Below are 19,484 nucleotides of genomic sequence, written 5' to 3' on the forward strand. Positions count from 1 at the left end.
AACTCTTCCAACTGACATTCAGGCTGTGGCATGAAAAAAAAAAAACCCGTTTTCCTACTCGTGAGCGTTTTATTTCCATATATCACAGTCCATGACAGATTAATACTAAGAAAGGCTTTTTTTTTTTTTTTTTTTTTGGATAGAGTTGTATGGATGAAATCACAGAATCAAATCTTAATCACCGTGGAAGCAAACAACTTATCTGATTCAATCTGGTTTCTGTATCACTTGAAAAGGAAAGTATTCAAACGTATTGTACTTGCTTCAAAAGAGTAAGATGAGTTTCCTGCAGAGCTCAGCAGATGGGCATCGCTGATACCAAGCCACAGGCTTTGGTCAGGGCTTCTTTCACGTAGTTTGGGAGGTTGATGAGTGTACTATAAGAATCTGAACAATCTTCATAGATTCTGCTCCTAATTAGGATTAGGATTATTGCTCTGTCACACCTTGCGAGCCTAGTCCATGCTGCCCCCAAACACAATCAAACCACCACCAAAAACAAAGTCTGAAAAATGCCAGAGTTTCAACCATTGCCAGAACTACGATGAGTTGTCTYGTTTATTTTCTAGCTCACTTCATCTAAAGACTTATCTTTATAGTACCAGTACCCATGCAAACAAAACCCTCAGAATTTATTTAAGCTTAGCTTTTTGACGCTAGAAAGGAAGCGCCTTGGTTTATGCCATCTGACACAGTAGGTATCACTAAAACTGACATTAAATCAGAACTCYGAGAGCTTACAGCAAGCTTCACTAGCACACTCAGAAGCAAAAACCAAGATTGGGAAGGAAAGTTGCATTTGACTTGTTTTAATGCCCACATCCTAAGATTAGAAATATTCGAGGAAAGAAAAAACTGAAGAAAAGGAAAGAAGCAAAACAAGAACAGATAGATCTTTACATCTTTAGGAAAGCAAGAAAATAGGCACAAATTTACATTCATTAGCTTCAGATACGGCAGAGGAATGTGCTACTGAGGATAAATAAAATTCTGCTTTCCCACCTCCTAGTACTGAACAGCTCAAGTCATGCTCTTCAAAGCCACCCTGGTCTTGTAGATAAAACAAGGCATTTTTTCCTCATTTTTTTTTTTTAATACCATGATTAAGTTTTAAAGATGATAATTTTAGAGCCATTTGGTTTAGTCTCTAAATATATATTAAAATATTGAGTAGCTGCTTTAGCCACTAGTGAAGCTTGTTATAGCAACTTCCATATAAAAAATTGAAAATCATGCATACTTGCAATTCTGTTTAAGCATCAGAAGCCATTGAAGGATTTTATTTTGCAACTGCTAACCCATTTAAAATCCCCCATCAGTGCTAGAATCTTGCAAGTGTCAACCAGAACCATTTAACCCCTTGAGAATAAGGGTTCGTTACAGAAGAGGCAAACACCTTCTCTCTGGAATTCCTACACAAATATATATCTCWTTTGCTACTAATACTGAATATTTTCCTTTATATACAATATGCTGGTGAAAAAGAAAAAAATAAAGTATTTGTAATGCTATCTCTCTCACTAAGCTGGAAGGCAGCCGGGTGCTCAGCCACAAGCTTTAACTTTGTGCTGCARAACAGACGTGGGTGACGTGGCTGCTCTGAGGGGGTTGGTAGGAGCCGTGCAAGACCCAACTCGGCTTCACGTTGGAGGGAGTTTATTGCAGCAGGTCACATATAATCACAGAGTCAATAATGTTGGAAGGGACCTTTGGAGATCCTCTAGTCCAAGCCCCTGCACACGCAGGCTCACCCAGAGCCTGTGGCACAGGCTGCGTCCAGGCGGGTTGGGAAGATCTGCAGAGAAGGAGGCTCCAGAGCCTCTCCTGGCAGCCTGTGCCAGGGCTCGGGCACCCTCCCTGCCAAGAAATGTTTCCYCAAGTTCCTGGGGAACTTTTGGTGCTTCAGSTTGTGGCCGATKCCTCTAGTTCTGTCAGTGGCCACCGCTGCAAAGAGGCCGCCCCGTCCTCCTCGCTGCCTCCCTTGGGGTATCTACAGACCCTGCTCAGGTCCCCCCGCAGCCTCCTTCTCTCCAGGCTGGACAGGCCCGGCTCTCCCAGCCTCTCCTCACAKGGCAGATGCTCCAGGCCCCTGATCCTCCTCGTAGCCCTGCGCTGGCCTCTCCCCAGCAGCTCCACATCCCTCCTGTCCTGGGGAGCCCAGCACTGCACACAGGCTCCAGCTGTGGCCTCMCCAGGGCTGTGTAGAGGGGGACGATCCCCTCTCTCGAAGTCTTACCAAGCCCTTCACGTCAGGGAGAGCTTCTGGAACAGGTGCACCTCCTTTGAAGCCAGGCATCTGAACAGTGTCCTTTAAAACCTGCAGACACCACGAGCTTTTGCTTTAGCTCCCCAGCTGCAGTGCATTTTACTGGAGGAAGGAAAAAGGGCACTAATGAAATAGGGACTTGTCTAAAACTCTCACTTCTTTCCCAGTGAAGGGAAAACTGGTTTGTCTCAGGAGACGTTCTTGGCTTGTGCAGGGGCAAGTTAGCGTTGGTGGTGAAGGGAGGGAGCTCAACCTTCAAACATCTCTAAGTGCTTTTGAGGGAGATTCCTCTTTCCCTTCACTGGAAGGGCAGCTTCCCTGTTTGGAATAGGGGCTAAAGAGTCAAGAAAAAAAAAGTAAAAGTATCTTACTTCCATTTGTTTGACTAAGAAATTACAGTTTCTTAGCTTAAAAAGCCGTAAGGCAAATTAGGATTTGCTTCATATGACCCTTTTTTAGTACCCTGTCCTGTGAGGATGTGAAAAGSCCAAAGTCAGCCCCAGTGTTTCTGTCCTTACACAAGGCAGCCAGGCTGCCCCAAGCACCAAAGACTCAAGACATTCAAAACCRTAAATAAATACACATAAACCAACTCTAAAAATCTGAAATGAACAGCATTGATTCTTTAGAATTACAATCCAGCTTATTACATTAATCTTCACATTTTAGTATCTTCTTAACTACTGTACAAAGCTGCTGAAGTTACTCTTTCTTCTAAGCCAGCCATAGAAGAGCACACAGCACCATACAATATTTTTGGCAAAGTAACTTGCTTTCAGAATTTAACATGCTTGTAAATCACAGTCCACATGTAACACGTACCACACACTAATAATGCAACCTCCTTTGTCTCTCCTTCCACTGCATGATGGCAGGAGCAAGAAACCTCAGAAACCTTCCCTAGTTTCAATTAACTGCCTTTAAATCCTTCTCCTAACAGTTTATTTCCCCAGGCTTTACCAAGGGCTCTGTCCCTCACTTTGCCTCACCATATTCTTATTCCATCACTCTAGTCTTCAGGATAAGCCACAGTCTAATGTGCTTGTAGAGCAGGAGATGCTTTATGCTCTACACTTACCTGATTGCAAGAGTCTCTGGAGCGTTATCTACTCACTTCACATTTACTTTTTCCCTGCTTATTTCCTTCCCAAATTTTACCAGCAAAAGCCACTTTAGAAAGCTGCAGAGGTAAACCAGAAAGATTTATGTTCACCAAGTCCATGCACTGACTTTCCCCTTCTATGGAAGCTCTGGCTTCTTAAATTTTTCACTCATAAAAACATACCTGCATAAGATGCCTGTTACCTGGGACAGACATAAAGGGTAACACATCACTTTGGAAACAAAAACTTGAAGCCTAGTGTTGTTGTGAAAGCCCCATTTCCCTGGGTACCTCCTCAATCTGAGGTGGGGATTTGGGGAGAGATGTGGACTAAAGCAGGAGATAAGACAGGCCCAGCCCTCCACAATGACAGGACCAAACGTATCCCTGCAAATCCCAGGCCCTGGGAGCAGGAGATAAGACAGGCCCAGCCCTCCACAAAGCCAGGACTGCCTGGAGGCCGGCGCGCTCCAGCAGCCAGCCCAGCACATGATCCAGAGCAGCCAGATTTCAGGTGCCATCTCTGAATTTTCATGCCATTTAAGCAGAACCCTTCTCAGCACTGCAAGAACATTGGTATCCACCCAAAATTACTATTATTTTTTAAAAACTATAAACAAATTCCACATTAGAAATTGTTTCCTYTCTAGCAGCTTGACCCCAACTCTCCAGCTACCTGCACACGTCATCCTTTTCATACCTCCCATCCACCAGCTGTATCTCCAACTGCCTTACACATTTCAGCGCTCGATGCTGCTCTATCCCACGTCCCTGCTCGTGTGCTTCATGAAAACTAACTGGCCAATTCTGAAACGGAGCAAGGCACTTTGATGGATGTTAAATTCTTTGTGCGTGCACAGGCAGGATACAAGTCCATCCCCTCCTCACACTCTAGTTTGTCTGCGAAGCAAACACAGACTTCGGTGGTCTCCTACATGAGGATGACCATGGTACAGTCATCTGGCCCACCAAGAGCAGCAGCACAGAGGGAACACACCGGTTCCAACTCCCTCAGAGCTTCAGACTGGTTGCAAACATCTGAATTTTACTTCAGTAAAGTATTTCTTCCTTGGTGGGAGAAGAAAACTCTGCTAGTCACATTGCATGTGTTAAAACACATAAGGTAAGATCAGCAGTAATGTCTGTAGACACAGCAGAGAAATAACATTAACGATTCCCAAAGCAAACGAGTCCCCATAAATTAGCTTTCAGAACCTAAGGGTGAAGGAGAGAATTTACCAGTGATGTTCCTGTTGCCTAAACATCAGGAAACATCTCCCAGATAACACAGGGCTGGAATGGGTACATATGTTGCCCCATTCCAGAGAATGGGGCAAAAATCTGGGCATAGGCAGTTCATGGTTCATATGACACATTAAAAATAATAATAATAAAAAAATAGAACACAAAGGCAGAACAAAGAAAAAAAAAATTCAAACCATAAGCTGGCAAGTGGTCCAGGATCCATCCCAGCAAACATTACTGGCTACAAAAAGCAGAAGGTCCCACCAGGTTACTGTGTGTTGAGATAGTCCTGCTGCCACCGCTGACCACTGCAGGTAGTTTTAGCCATTTCTGGGAGGAAAAAAAGTGTGCTTGTAAAAAACGGTCTTTCCTCCCTTGATTGCCATCAGATGAGCTCTTTCAGGGGCTCGTTTTCACCGGGAAGGATGCCGTTCATCTCGGGGAAGGTCTCAGTGCCCAGATATCCCAAGAGGATCTCGCTGCGCCTCCGGGAGAGATGCAGAATGTCTTCGGCCAGCGACTGGACCGAAGTGTATCTCACGTTGTCCAGGTCGAACATGTCCTTCAGGTACTGGACTATCTGGTGCTGCAGAGATACAAAGGAGGGTTGGCAGAAGGAGACCTTCCCTCACCCTTTGCAATACCAACTGCCTAGACTGCAGCAAGCAGGAGAATCCCGTAAGGAATTGTGCTTGTCTGCCAGCACGTAAAGATCCACTTTAGGCTACAGATTCCTTCTGTGCTAAACCACTCATGCCTATCAAACAGGACAGCAATGCTCCTGAAGTCACTAATCTCTAAAGCAATATTCACCGCAAAGCGTTTATGAATGAAAAATCAGCYTCTCATTATTTCATCAACAGTAAAACAGAATTTAAGCTTTAGGATCAAATGTAGAACTTGTAAGAAGCCTTGGACACTTAGGCAACCTATTCTTTCAGCATGTGCACATATATCCTTAATTTTCCAATATGGAAAGTACAAAGTAATCCATCTCATCACACCTATTTTTGCTTTCAGCATGGCAAATTGTGATTGGAATTCTTACCAATCCTAATTCAGCAATCTGCATTGCAAAGAACAGTGATGCTGAGAGGGCTGTTGTACAGAGACAAAATGCTTAATAGTATTTCAGTCAAAACAAGCCATCAAAAGCAYCAATCTGTTAGCTTTAAATCACAAGACAGTAGAACTCCCCACACAGACAAGGTATCAAGAACTCACCTTGAAGAAAGCACAGACTTCAGATAGCTGCTGTTTGGGCCCCAGAAAACCAAAGGCTAAAACAGGACTGACATGCTCCGATACGGAGTAGAAATGAGAGATGAAGCCATCTGGTACCTGCCAGGAGGGAGGAAAAAAATGATACCTCTCAGTTCTCAGAATTACCAGCTTATTGCATATAATTCCCGAAATTCCATGCCAGAAAGCACTGTGTTTCAGTAACTAAAGAGCTACACAAAACATCTCTTCCAACAGAATTCCTGGGATTTATCTTTTAGAACCCTTGAAGGATTACTAGAGCTTCCTATACTTGTTTCTCAGCTACTATTCTTGGAGAAAAGTAAAAAAGAAAATGGAAAGCAACCATCAGGTTATCTACACAGTCTGGAGACTATAGTGTCTTCGCTCTAACATGAGAAAGCGCATGGAAATATCTGTGCTTCCACGAATGAAGTGACGAGTTCAAGCAGAGCTACTGCTTGACAGTGCCAGGCCAGCTTCCAACGCTCTCATTCCGCACTGCATCATCCCATGAGGAAAACCCAATGGTGCCATCTGGTTGCGGGATAGGAGTTGAAAACTTGCCAGATGCCACAGGCCTTGTGGCAAAACTGGGGCTCTGAAACTGTGGCTTCCTGTTCTCCAGGGCCATGAACTCATCTGCTGTGGGACTTTAGGAAGCCAGGGGCTTCAGGGAAATGCATTAAGCAATAGCTGGTCAAATGGCAGGGCTGGGCAGCAAAGCAGTCCAAGGGTGGGAAACTACAGGGAAACTGCAATTCCAGAGCAGTCCCTTGCTGTCTGTGGCCATTCCAACAGAACTGTAAGTAGGGAGAGAGAATACTGGACAGGGAAGATTTGTTTGGATCCTCACATCAAGAAAAAACGAAGAATAAAATCAGAACTGACTCAGTAAAAACTGTTGTGATTCTGGGGCAAAGGCATTAACAGCAGGACAGCACTCCCAGCATCGATTCAGTTCATCCTTACACCACTTAGGTGCTGCATTTTGGCAAGATCCAGGTTATATCTTTTTAGCTCTGACTACACTACATTCTTTCCCTTTTAATTTATTTTACTTACCATCAGCAGCCTCCTTTTTGCTTTCAGAACCGACCAGCAGGCAGTTGCTAGGGCCTACAATTAAGGCAGAGAAACAGTCACCTCCTGGGTTTACTTTCCAGAAAAACAGAGTTCACCAGCACGTTACCAGCAAAATGTTAAAGTGGTGGCCCTTGTGTTTAAAATTAGTTACAAAATCTAACAGGACTGGAAGCAAATTTGGCCACTCCAGATTCTTTGCAGATCAGCAGAGTGTGTTTGAAGCTTGCTAATGCAATCTCACACAGCTGGCAAGCACCCCAGCATGCAGACTGTAAGCAGATGACCCTTGGAAGGTCYTTCCCAGCCATCATCTTAGTCCTCAAAATGAGTTATTCTTATTTATGTATCTGGCCAAGATTAAATTGAAGTGCTGCTATTCAGGCCTCTATCTACTGAGATACCAGAGTCAATGGCCAGCTGCAAAGAAAACACTGTTTATTCCCCCCCATCTTTTGATCCTCTTATTCTCATTCAGGGAAACATACACTGTTATCTTTTAAAATCTCTATGGCATCGCTGATAATGGCTTTTAGAGAAATAAATCTATTGGAGCCAATTCAGCTGCTTTCCCAGGACAGCTTTCCTGTAAACAATTTATATGGACCAGAAGTCTGTTGTTTGGAATTTTAGAAAGGCAAGATATTTTTAAAGGGAAAAAAACTCATTTTAGCCAGGATGGCCAAAGTTAAACCCTGTTCTAGTGCTGGCACTTGCTCCGAGCAGGGACTCCCCAATTCACCCACCGTCTCCTTGAAGCTGTCAGAGAGCCAGCGGTTGCGCAGCACGGCCAGCACGGATGAAGGAGGGTTCTCCAGGTCCTCAAAAGCATCCATGAGGATGAAATCCAACACGATATCAAAGAAGCTCATGCACACCACCTGCCAGAGAGCAGAAGGGTCTGTTAAGGAAACATGCTTAAAATGGKACTATCTAGCAGATTAACTTTATTCTTTTGGTGTTCTTTGGGCACACCCCAGTACTTCCCCCACCATCTACAGTACAATTGCAAAATAATCATATTTCAGCAGCAGGTTGTTCATTCCCAGGCCCTACATATCAGTTAATCAACTTTTTTTTTTGCAATTTTCTAGAGAAAAGTCTTTACCAACCCCTCTTCCCTCCAGTTCCTGCTGAGTGGTTGGCCACGTCTCTTGCTTGAGTGCATAATGCAGCATCTCTTCGTAGCTTTCCAGAAAAGCTTTAGGATTCTGGAAGAGAGCAGGATAAATACATAAATAATTTTCAACAGTTGCATGGACATTTGAAAGCCTGACCAATCTATTTTGAGCTTGACAAACAACATATGCACCTGACAAAAGTTTTCAGCCCGAATACAGCTTGCAAAAGGAGAGAATTAATTTCTGGAGGGCTTGGACAGGCTCAGTTGCTTTCATTGCAAGCACCTGTGTTGCTCAGCTCTCAAGGAAGTGGTTAGAGGCACCTATACACAAACTGGTTCCAGTAAGAATCATTTTTTCCACTGTGTAAGTGGAAACTCCTGTTTAGGGGATGGCTAGTGACTAAATCAGTGATCTGAGATAGGGCACATGGCTGAGGCAAAGGTGGGATTATTTTCTCCCTCTCTCGTATTCAAAGACAGGATGCCAGGTGATGCTCCTGATTGCCCCTCTACTCTCTAATGAGCCCAGCAGAATTGGGACAGGAGCTGCAGAGAGCTGCTTACAAAACAGAATCTGGTTAAACAAAAGGGAAAAAAACCAATCATTTTATTTGTCACTAGGGTGACCAGAATAAGGGTGACTCGGTGGACACCAGAGTCACCAGAATTAGGGTGACTYAGTGGGCAACCTGAGTTGGGATGGAGGAAATACCACTTAAGACAAATGTTACAAATGCCTAACAGTTCAAACATAATTAAAATAAGAAAAATAAACGAGCAGTAGTTTGGAGTGGGCCTACACGCTTTGCTTCCTTTCTGAGATAAACTGATGGAATTTCATAAATTGATGGAATGAGAGAAAACTACACTGAAAAGCAGAGGGAGGAGAACAAGGAGGAATAAACAGGGAGGTGAAGGCACCAGGGTAGGGTCCTACTTGCAGGGAAAACCATGTTTAGACAGACCCTGTAGACAGRCATCTGGATGGTATTGACAGAAACGACCTTGATAGAAAATAGTGACAGCAACAGCTCAAATACTGCAGGAGACATCCAAATAAAAGACTACGTTGTCCTTCCAATTGCATAACTCTGAATATTTCTACCGCTTTTCAATTATATTTAACAAAGATATTGAAAAAGTTTGGGAGAAATGTAAAGCAAATAAAGGGCATTACTTTATAACCTCAAAAACCTTCAATAATCTATGAAACTCTATAATTTTATCATGACTAACATGCCTTTTCAACCTCCCGTCTACCCTCAGTGTTATTCCTGTTCTCCCTCTGGAACATACTCAGGGGAATACATGGCAAGATCACTTTACAGTTTGACTTTGTGTGCCTTCAGCATTAGCACTGTCAATACCCTGTCAAGCCACAAAATAGTAGCAGCAACTTCAGTATGCTAAAACAGAACTTACCATTCCTGAAGGCAAACTGAACAGAGAGGGTGATTTTTTTATCTTATATGTGAAAAGCCATGGAATTAAGTGGCCTTAATTCATCTCTATTATATGCTGGAAATAATTTCTCTTAAGATGCCAGTTCCTATGATTAAAATACCCCTTTTCGGGTTTGTAGATCCTCCTTGCATAGGGACATACACAGCTGAATTTAGCCATTCATATCTTTAATTTCCTAGAAATTAGTCATCATTAGAGACCCACCACAGTTGCACCACCTATTTCAAAAGCCAATACCTAAATAACCACAGAAATGTATTAACCCACCACAATGGACACCTACAGGGAAGTTTCTTCCCAAATAAAGACAGATTAAGCAAGCCTCTCGAGACAAGAGGGGTTAAACTTATTTAGATAGTTATTAAAAACTTCTACGTGAAGGGATCATTTCATCATTTACTCCCTGTGTTCACGTGATACAGTCGAGTGATCACTCAAGCTTCCTACCTTTTCAGCTTTTGTCATTAGTCCTGTCACCATCTGCTTTCCAACCTCCCCAAAAAACAGCTGGTTGCTTTCGTCCTCCAGTAGCACCTGCAAAGGGAACACAGGAGTCTCCTTTGAACCTCTGGCCTGGATGAACCCTGAGTTTGGAGAGGGAGAAAAAAGAGAGGGGGGGAAAAGACAGSATACAAAGCAGCAGTGCTGTGTAGACCTATTAGCCTCTAATAGGCCAGATTTTAAAATACAAAACTGCTTTCTCTGGGAAGAAAGTCCAGAATTAGGCTGGAAGACTAGAAGGAACAATAAYGAAGGCAAGGGAGCCACTGGCTGCCAGTGAGGCCAGGACCCAAAACCTTTCTTTTTAGGTTCTGGAAATACTTTGCTAACAAGGCTATTGGAGTGAGGAGACAGAAACTTTGCTCCTCCACTGCAGAGGTTTGAATCTGACCCAGTTAGTGTGAAAAGCTCCCAAATGGGGGTAGCAGCAGCTCTGAAATTCCCAAACTTTCCCTTCCCAGAATTGTAACGGACAATGTTAGTGGCTATGGAGCCTCCACTCAGCTAGGCATGGARATCAGATCCTCTCCAGATCAAAGCAACCAGGACAGGATTACTTAGCAAGACAAGGGAAGCCTGAGCTGCTGCTTCTGCTTTTATTTGTTRTAAAAAGGGGAAAACTTCACTTCTGTATGGGTGACAGAGAAGAAGATGCTGCTGAGAGCCACTTGCCACGAGAGCCCACCAGCCACAAGGGTTGTGGCCAAGATATTCCTACCTGGAAGGCCTGTCTGACACAGTGCAGCTTCGCCAGGAAGTCCTGGTCATTGTAGCAGCCTAGAAGCTCTGTCCTAGGGGGAAAAGAGGAGGATTGCACACATTTCAGCTCTCCTAATGTCTCTTTTCCAAAATTCAAATGCCTAAAAAATCCCATTCTCTGCCTAGGAGAAAGTAATGATCACCTTCCCCTCCTACAGTGCCCCTCTCCAAAGGCTCCTATAGCGCAGCCACATGGAACTGTTAATTTCTCATTAGTGCTTTTCTGGGACAACTGCCCTATTTATTAACAAGCACGTCCTAAAATCAGGGGCTTCTTCTCAGAGAGGTCCAAGCTATCAGGAAAGATGCTAAGAGTTCCCTGGGTTATTCTAGGGCTGCTCTATGGCAAATATTGTGTCCACGGTGCTCAGAAGAGCTTTGATGCAGTGACCCAAGGCTCCAGGCCTCACCTCAGTGTCCGGCAGGCAATCTTCCCTTCTTTCACTAACTGCAAAGCTTCTTCGTATGCAGCTACCGGCTTGGAAAGGTGGAATGGTATTTCGTCAAAATGAAGGGAGTCAAAGAGCTGTGAAGACAGCAGGAGACATGGGAAGAACAAAAAAAGTGTTGTTAAATATTTGCAAACATACAAAGATGGCACACAAGCACAAAGGGCCTCCTTTAAATCACAAAGTACCAACTACTTAAGGCAAATATATGTCTTGGCCCACTAGTTTCAAAGCTGCTGCAGCCTTGACACAGCTCAATATCCCCCCAAACATCTACACAACCAAGCCACATTATGTTAGTTTTGCAGTACTTTTCTAGCTGTTAAGATATATTTTCAATAGTACACAGTAAAATAACAAGGAAATGGTTGGAAAGGAACTATGGAGTTTTCTAAGCCAACTTCCCGCTTGAAGTGGGACTTACGCCAACACTAGATCAGGTCAGTCATGGTTTGGTCCAGAAAGAGCTTGAAAAATTTCATGGATTGACAATTTCAGGCCTTTCTAAGAAGGGCTGCACCACTCTGCTAGTGAAATAGTTTTTCCTAAAGTTCAACATGAACCTCCAGCGACTCATCCTGGGGCTGCTGCTCCATGTTTTATCATCTTCCTCTAACAAGATGTCTTTGGAGCCACTGTCTTTGCCGCTCCCCTCCCACCATCAGCAGATGTTGACATGCAACTGGAAACATAAGTCACCTCTGCTGCAGAGAAGAAGGAATCCTCAGAAATGGAGCTGTCTTCATCATCTGTCCGAAGCCGTAGGGACCCGTCTGCCAACGGAAGCATTAGAGTCTTCTCTGGAGAAGAGGAAAAAAATGCACGTGCAGYAAACTGGACAGACCATTATTCTTCTTGACCACTGCATTTCCCTCTCACCCTCCCACAAAGTTACTTTCTTCACCACTTCATTGCCTGGTTAATAGAAATAGCATCAAAAAAAAAAAAAAAAAGAGAAAAACAGTCCTTTTAATTAATTTCTAAGCCTGTTCCCATGCTCGGCTCACCCAGATCCAGCAGCATGCTGTCAGAGGGAAGCGAAGAGCCAAACTCTTCCTGCAGGTGATAGGCTCGGTGCAAGAGGGATTCCAGCTTCTCGGCAAACTCTGCTTTCTGGGCCTCCTTTTTGAACACAAATGTCGCTGTTAATTACCCCCCAGACAGAGACAGATTGACAACACAAATATGGAAGGAAATTCTCAGTTAAATAGGATTTACGGCTTGGAGATTAACTGTTTAAAAAAATAATAATAATAATTAATCCTACAGTACAGCTAATAATGCAAGGGAAGAGGGAAGCTACACAGCCTACACAAACACTGGCATTATTTTAAGAAAAATAAAAAAAATACATAAAAACCTTTAACTTGCCATCCAGACAGGCCTTTTAATGAATTACAGGTCACTTAATTGTCTTTACTTGTAACTTTTGCCTAATTTCAAGAGGGAATGTTTGTTCACATCAGGAAACTATTGGATACAACACAGTATGCAGAGCTGGACAAGAGAATTAAGAGCACTTGGAATAAGGTGCTGGGCATAAGCAAAGTTTGCTGTTATGACAGGGAGGTAGAAACAATGAAGGAGAATAATAAAAAAACYTGCACAGCATCTGGCCTTCACACCCTGTCTCTGCATGAAAATCTCACTGGGCAGATAGAAGGACTAAAAAGCAGCATAAAATCTATTTTGATAGTGAAGCAACTGTTTTTAAGGCTGTAGAGGAAACACTACAGGGCACTTCAAGGAGAGACAGCAAGAAGAGAATCCAGATTTGACATGGATAAATATTATYCACCACAAAAGACAAACATGCACATACTGCACCAGGCCCTGTTTATAAGAGCCTGGGAACGTCTTTCACCAGCACAAACTCCTGCAGAGTTCACAGTTCAGCTCCTCTCGTGATCCTGGGCTACAGCTGCTCTCTTTTTAGCTCTGTGGTCACCACTGAGCCTTTTTAGCTCCCCTTTTATCTTCCCAGAATAGTCCTCAGGTCCAAGACAACACTATATCGTCCTAAAATACTTGTTTTGCAGCTGTAGGTAGCAGGAGCCACCCGTCCCCCTGTCCCACTTGCTCAGCAGACGGGCACAATTAGCTCCTACCACGTTACCACTTAGCTTTACTCATTAATGCACCGAGGCATCTGGCCTCTGCTTCTCCTCCCAGCGACAGTGACAATCAAGAGTTCCACTTGCAAATGTGTTAGCAAGCTACAGACACAACAGCGCCAGGCAGAAAGCTATTTTTACCTCTCAGGTGATGTGTTTGCTACAGCCTTTCCCTGCACGGTGACAGCGACTGACATGAGATGCTAATGCAGAAGGTGGGTAGAAACATTGGAGAGTGAGGGGGAGAAGCTTATTAAAAAGAAGAAGAAGAAATTAAAAACACACCCACACTATCTGGATAAGGAAGCTGCAGATACAGACAGCTCTTAAATAGTGGGGCCCAACTCTGCCTTGAATTTGCTCTTCAGTGCTCAATCCTACCAGGTCTAGCATCCTTTCTGTTGGCAAAGGCAGRGGAAAGAGTCAGGACCTACCTCTGGAACGTCCTCAGACATGGACTCGTGGTGTTTCCTGCTGTCCCAGGGCACCGGGGTGCTGGTGCTGGCGCTGTCTCTCTGACGGATGCTCAGTGCCTGCTCCCACTTCTGCAGGGCCTCCTCAAACAGCTCCATGCCTGGCGATGGGACCAAATGCAAGTTGTGAGAGCCACACAGGAACGGAGTGAATCAGGGAGCATCCTCACTCACTCACTCGGATAAGCCAGCGAAGAGAAAAGCCTCTCCCAAACCGATGGAGAAGATTGAATTTACTCTATGCCTTTSCCTTTCAAATGGGGTTTAATTTGTATTAGAAGTTAATGTGGAACCCCAAAACAATTAAAACATCAAGCATATTACTTTCAAAATACTACTCTCCACATTAAAGTCACAGACAAAGCTGTTGTTGGAAGAACAGTATCTTAGAAATAAATTATTCACTGAGGTCACAGAGAAAACTTGTGTCTGTTGGTCTTTAAGTGCAAGTGGAATTTTTCTAGCTCTCGAGGGCCTGAGTTTAAGTTAAAGGTGGGAGGGATTTTCTGCTGTGAGCACAAAGGTGCAACCATACGGTACCAATACAGCTCGATGCAAATTCCCATACGACTTCTGCTCTTGCAAAGAGCTCCCCAAGCTCTTTGGAGAGCCCTCGACCCTCCCAAGGTGCTGCTAGGTGCTTGTTCTTGTTTACCTTGAACGTAGAGACTCTCTGCACTGGAATCGCCAGCTGCTCCAGCRTCTCCTGCTGCCTGGGTGTCCCATGGCCCTGCTGATGCTGGCGTTGGACTTGAAGAGTTCACTGCTGCTATCTGCAGGAGGGCAGCAGCAAATGCCTTCTGAATTGTCTCCAAGGGCAGAATCAGAGGTGAAACCACCCAAGCACCACCACCAGGTAAATCTGAATGGTAAGATTTGYCCTTCCCCACGTCCCCTGTGGTGACTGCCTGGTTTTCCTATTCCCTTGCTTTTGAAGGGGAAGGTGTTAAGGATTCAGGCTTTGATGCCACTTGTGGCTGAGCCCACCTGAGAATTCTCACCTGGCTTGTGTCTACAGCCCAGCTTTGTGCCAGYTCTGAGCTTCCAGGGCCCTTCAATGACTTCAATTCTCTAACCCAGCAAAATTAATCCCCTTTTCCTGGCTCAGGGAGCCAAGTGTTTTTGGAGACCTTGGCAGCACCAGACAGGACAAGACGGGTTAAGAGCTTCCCTTCATTCAGACACTCTAAGGCACTGGTGCTCAGACCTTGCTCCAGCTCAAGCTKCACCTACCAGGACATGCTGGTGACCTACACAGCACATTCAGTTTCTGCTAAATCAGCTAAATCAGCTTTTGACTGGATTTTTTTTTTTTTTTGTCTTAAAACAGAGGTAGAAAGAAAAGATTTCCAGTCCCTATGGCTTAGTAAAAGATGTCCAAACAAGACCCTGATGCTAGAAAACAAGCTACAAGTGAACAGCTCATAGATGTTCTCTAGCCTTCCCTCCATCGATTAATCTTTCAGGAATGTTAATAAATCACCTTGAGGTCCAGATCTGCAGGTCAGCAATTCACTGCTGCTGACTTCTTTACCAGATGGCAAGGAAGAACGGAGGGAAGCAGGTAAAAGTGTGCAAAAAACTGCAGTTGTGTGAGGGTTGAGCTCTTTTCCCCATCAACTAACACAACGAGCACAATGTCATAGAAGTGTTGTCCCCATCCCAGGAAAAGTGGATACAGAAAGAGATCGCTCTCTTTCGACCCCTCAGTTGTGCATAAGCAGTGGTTAAAAAGAGAATTTAGAGTGTTTCCTAGCCTGGATCTCAGCAGAAATTTAGAGGACGTAGTTCACAAATACAGAAAGCAGGTTCTGAAACGGTGCATTTGCAGCAGTTATGGTTATATATATGGTTACGGAAGCCAGCAGTTACATTCCCCAATGGATTAAGTCACAGTCAGAAACCCAATCGGAGGCTGACTTTTGCTGCTAGCTCCTCATCCCTCTGCCACAGGCAAATTCACTAGGTCAGTTGGGAAACAGTGGATCCCAAACTCAGGGGTTTGCTGGCTTTGTATTCATTGGATTTATTTCTTGTCCACCAAAATTACAGATAACCTGTAAACCCTGCATTTGCTTGGCAAATTCCTCCTCAGGCCCCAAAGGAGAGACTTCAGCACTGTGKAAAACACAGCCCACATGTGTGGGAAGGGAGAGGCCCCGGAGGAGCTGAGCGGATGTGAGCGCAGCGGGACGCGGAGAGGCCAGGGCTGGATAGAGCCGGGTCTGCGCTGACCCGGCCCAGGAGCCCTCCCACCATGTCCCAGCTCAGTGGGTGCTGGCGCAGGGAGCCCTGCACACCCTGTGCTGTGCCAGCACTGCCGCCTGCTGGACCCCTCCACGGCGGCAACCTGGGTTCTGACTAGGTCCTAGCCCTTTATGCCAAAACTAAGACCGGTTTCTAGCCCTTTATGCTGACACTAAGACCKGTTTCCAGCCCATTGCGCCAAAACTAAGACCGGTTTCCAGCCCAYTGCGCCAAAACCAAGACCAGTTTCTAGACCTCTATGCCAAAACCAAGACCAGTTTCTAGCGCTTTCACTGCTGCTCCAGTGGAACAGGACAGGCTTTGAGCAATGGGGATCAAAGCCATAAAGACTCCCCAGTGCTTCTGCCTTTGGTCCCAGGGAGGTGCGTGTAAGTGGTGATGGCTTCTCTGGCTTAGTCAAGCCTGAAATACCTGTATTTATAGGTTGTTCTTGGCTTTGCCGGTAGGAAAAACACTAGGCCATGTTCTCACACGGCTCCATTTCCTGAACTAGCTGGTTTTGGTAGCTAACTTGGTTTGAAAAACAGTATGGAGCAATTTTAAGCAGCTTTAGAGCTTCCCTGCTGGCCTGGAGCACCCACACAGGTGACAGTGCCTAAGTTTCTCGCTTCCAATCCAAAGCAAGAACCACCAAGTGCTATAAAGTCTGCTCTCTGCCTCTGCTAGACAGCCTKGAATACCCTATATAAAATACCCACTGCGATCTCCAGCTATAGGTCCACGCTGGCCAACCCATGAGCAGCCCCTATAGAGGCAGGAGTGCCCGAATCCTCCTTCCAGCCACTCACTGCAAAGTTATGATGGGAACCTACCCTCCAATTATCACCTGTGATGACCAAACGAGGCGGTGATGCTGCTGTAGGGAGCTACACCCACACACCCGAGCGGGCTCCTTACCGAGGCGAGGCTGTGGGATGAACTGGAATGTTTGCTAGGCTCGATGGAGGAAATCCCGCTGAGCGTGTCATTGCTCTTGCTGCTGGGGCTCTGCACCCTCTTGCTGGAGTATCCTGCAGTTGGGGACACAAAACCAGGCTTTTAGGCTAGGTGGTTATTCACCCAGAGCACAGAAGCTCTCCTGACACTTGTGGTTCCACTAAGAGCACATGGGGTCCCTGCAAGAGAGTGCAGTTCATGCAGAGAACTACTGCAGACAGGAGAAAACCTGGTGCAAAGCAATTTGCTGCAGCTGTGAACAGGGAGGGGACCAGCGCCCTGTCGAGTGTGACTTTACAGCAGCTTCCAGCACCCAGAAATGAGTCATGGACCTGCTGTATTCTCTATTTGGCTTTGAGACACTGGGAAAGTCAGTATTAATGGGGAACTRAGGTTGTGGGATGAATATTCAGCTCTTTCAGTGACTAAAGGCAAGTTCAAATGGAAAGCATCAAGGAGTCAAACTCCTCCAGCTTCCCCCGGGCACATCAGAGCACTGACGTAGCAGCTGCCAGCACAGGCAGGACTCCCTTGGYTATTATTCAACACGCTGCAAGATTTTCACACATTTCATAACATTAAGCCCGGTAGCGCTTTGCTGGGCAGCTGGGTCAGTCTCGCCCCAAAAGCAGCAGGGGAAGAAGCTGCCCAAGGTCAGGGAGCCCAGCCTGGAGCTGGATGAACACTCCTACGTCCTCACTTCATCCCATGTCACCTTCTCCTCTGCTGTCCAGCCCCACCAAGGCAGCTGTGCAGGTGCCACCCTGGCACTGCCAGGATCAATACAGAGCCAGGTCAGTGCCTGCTCGAGGCTGTTAGGGCTTGGGGACTGCATGGCCTAATGGGGACACAGTCTTTCTGTGTGCAGGGGGGTGGGAACTACAAACCTTTGTAACAGGTCTCTCTTTTTCCTCCTCTGTCTCTCCATGGACACTSTTTTAGGTTCTTAATTTCATTTTGCATCAATACACTGCACAGAAACTGCTTTGCTTCCCTCTCCTCCCACTTGCCTGCATCTTWCCATAGTCCCATCACTCCCAGGACACCCTCTTTCCTTGAACCACATTAATACTATTCCCTTTGCACCCTCACTTAAAGCATTTGGATTTTTTCCCCTTTCTGCAAGGCCAACCTTTCTTCACAGAAGGAAACCTTCTGGTTGGCAAGATGGGCACCGTTATCCCGCCAGGTTTAATGCCGCATTTCTCCGGGGCGATTTGCTTCTTCCGACGCCGGCGCCGCTTGAGCTGATGAGCTGCAAGAGCCAAGGCAACCGTCCCAAGAGCTGTAGCAAACAGCACCTTACGCAGGCCTGGAGAGAGCCGCAGCTGAGAGAAGACAGACTTTAAACACAAAAAATATGAAAGAGCAACAATGAAAAACTAATTCTAACATTTTTTTTTTTTTTAAAAAGATCACAGATCTGAAATGTATTTTGGTATTTTCTTTCCCACCTGCAAAACACAACCCCTGCTATACAAATATTACTAAATAGCTCTATATACTAAATTATTAATATACTAATATATTAAATTACTAGTATACTAAATTACTAAATACAAAGTTCATAGCCTCATTCGGAGAGAACCTGGAGAACGTGGTCTCCATGTGCACGTTATCAAAAYGCCCTGCAAAGTTGGTATCCAGTCAGTTCCAGCTGGGATCCAACTTATCCACATCCAGCTCTGAAATTTCAGTACATAACGGAGCTTTATTGTCCCACGTGCTGCCTTATTAAAATAGGAAAGTATATTAGTCATCTTTAAAATTAACATCTTGTTTTAGTAACTTTGAGGACAAAAAAAGGTAAAATCCAAGAGTTCTGCCTGGTGGGATGCATGAAAATTGCTAAATGCTGCCTGCATCATCCCACTGGGCCTCTGTTCCTCTCAACTAAAGCTGACTCCTTATATTTTTTTTTTCTCTGTAGGCAAGAAAGGCTTTCCCCAAAAAGAAAATAGGAGAAAACAGTCAGAAAAGCCTTTTTTTGGTCTCTTATACCTGTCCAAACGTTGTATAAACGAACACRGGGATCTCTGCCACCGTCATCGCCAGGGCCTGGATGAGGGACATGCCCTCGGTCCTTTGAAAGGCCATCTCCGCACGAGGATTCCAGCCCCTTCGGGAGCCTCCGCGGGGACGAGCGCCTGCGGATACCGGGACAGCTGCTCACAGGGAATCCCAGCTCGCCGTYGACGCCTGCCTGCGGGTCCAAGGGTCAGTCTTCACCCTGCAATCCTCTTCCTGCACAAGGTGGGAGAAATGGGTGAGAGAAGGGAATTCCCTTTTGAATTCCCTTCCGAATTCCCTTCCAACTGCGTTTCCGAACGGGGAGCRGGCTCAGAGCAGCAGCTCGGACCAAAGAGCAGAGGCCTGAATGTTTCCTCGGACAGCGGCAATTTCCGCATCTCCAACAACCGCAGGGGCCCATTCCCAAACTAGGAATGCCGGTGCATCCA

At 45.4% G+C, this 19,484-nt stretch overlaps 1 protein-coding gene across 3 annotated transcripts; it reads right to left on the reverse strand.

Moving 5' to 3' along the window:
- Positions 1 to 2,864: 2,864 nt before the first annotated feature.
- On the reverse strand, positions 2,865 to 19,262 carry MIGA2 (mitoguardin 2). Of its 3 annotated transcripts, none has more exons than XM_026049353.1 (16): positions 19,027 to 19,262; positions 18,158 to 18,353; positions 16,987 to 17,099; positions 14,477 to 14,594; positions 13,783 to 13,922; positions 12,242 to 12,356; positions 11,934 to 12,034; positions 11,196 to 11,311; positions 10,745 to 10,817; positions 9,973 to 10,059; positions 8,051 to 8,149; positions 7,685 to 7,819; positions 6,921 to 6,974; positions 5,838 to 5,954; positions 5,031 to 5,199; positions 2,865 to 4,943 (listed from the first exon to the last, which is right to left on the reverse strand). In XM_026049353.1, the coding sequence occupies exons 1-16, from the start codon at positions 19,120 to 19,122 to the stop codon at positions 4,882 to 4,884; spliced, it is 1,791 nt and encodes a 596-aa protein (XP_025905138.1). In that variant the 5' UTR covers positions 19,123 to 19,262; the 3' UTR covers positions 2,865 to 4,881. The 3 variants fall into 3 exon arrangements, with proteins under 3 accessions (XP_025905138.1, XP_025905139.1, XP_025905137.1); XM_026049354.1 differs by having other exon boundaries at positions 11,934 to 12,007; positions 18,158 to 18,368; XM_026049352.1 differs by having other exon boundaries at positions 18,158 to 18,368.
- Positions 19,263 to 19,484: the final 222 nt, after the last annotated feature.

The sequence above is a fragment of the Nothoprocta perdicaria genome, unplaced genomic scaffold, assembly GCF_003342845.1.
Source record: "Nothoprocta perdicaria isolate Ctin4 unplaced genomic scaffold, notPer1 scaffold_6, whole genome shotgun sequence".
NCBI lineage: Eukaryota > Metazoa > Chordata > Aves > Tinamiformes > Tinamidae > Nothoprocta > Nothoprocta perdicaria.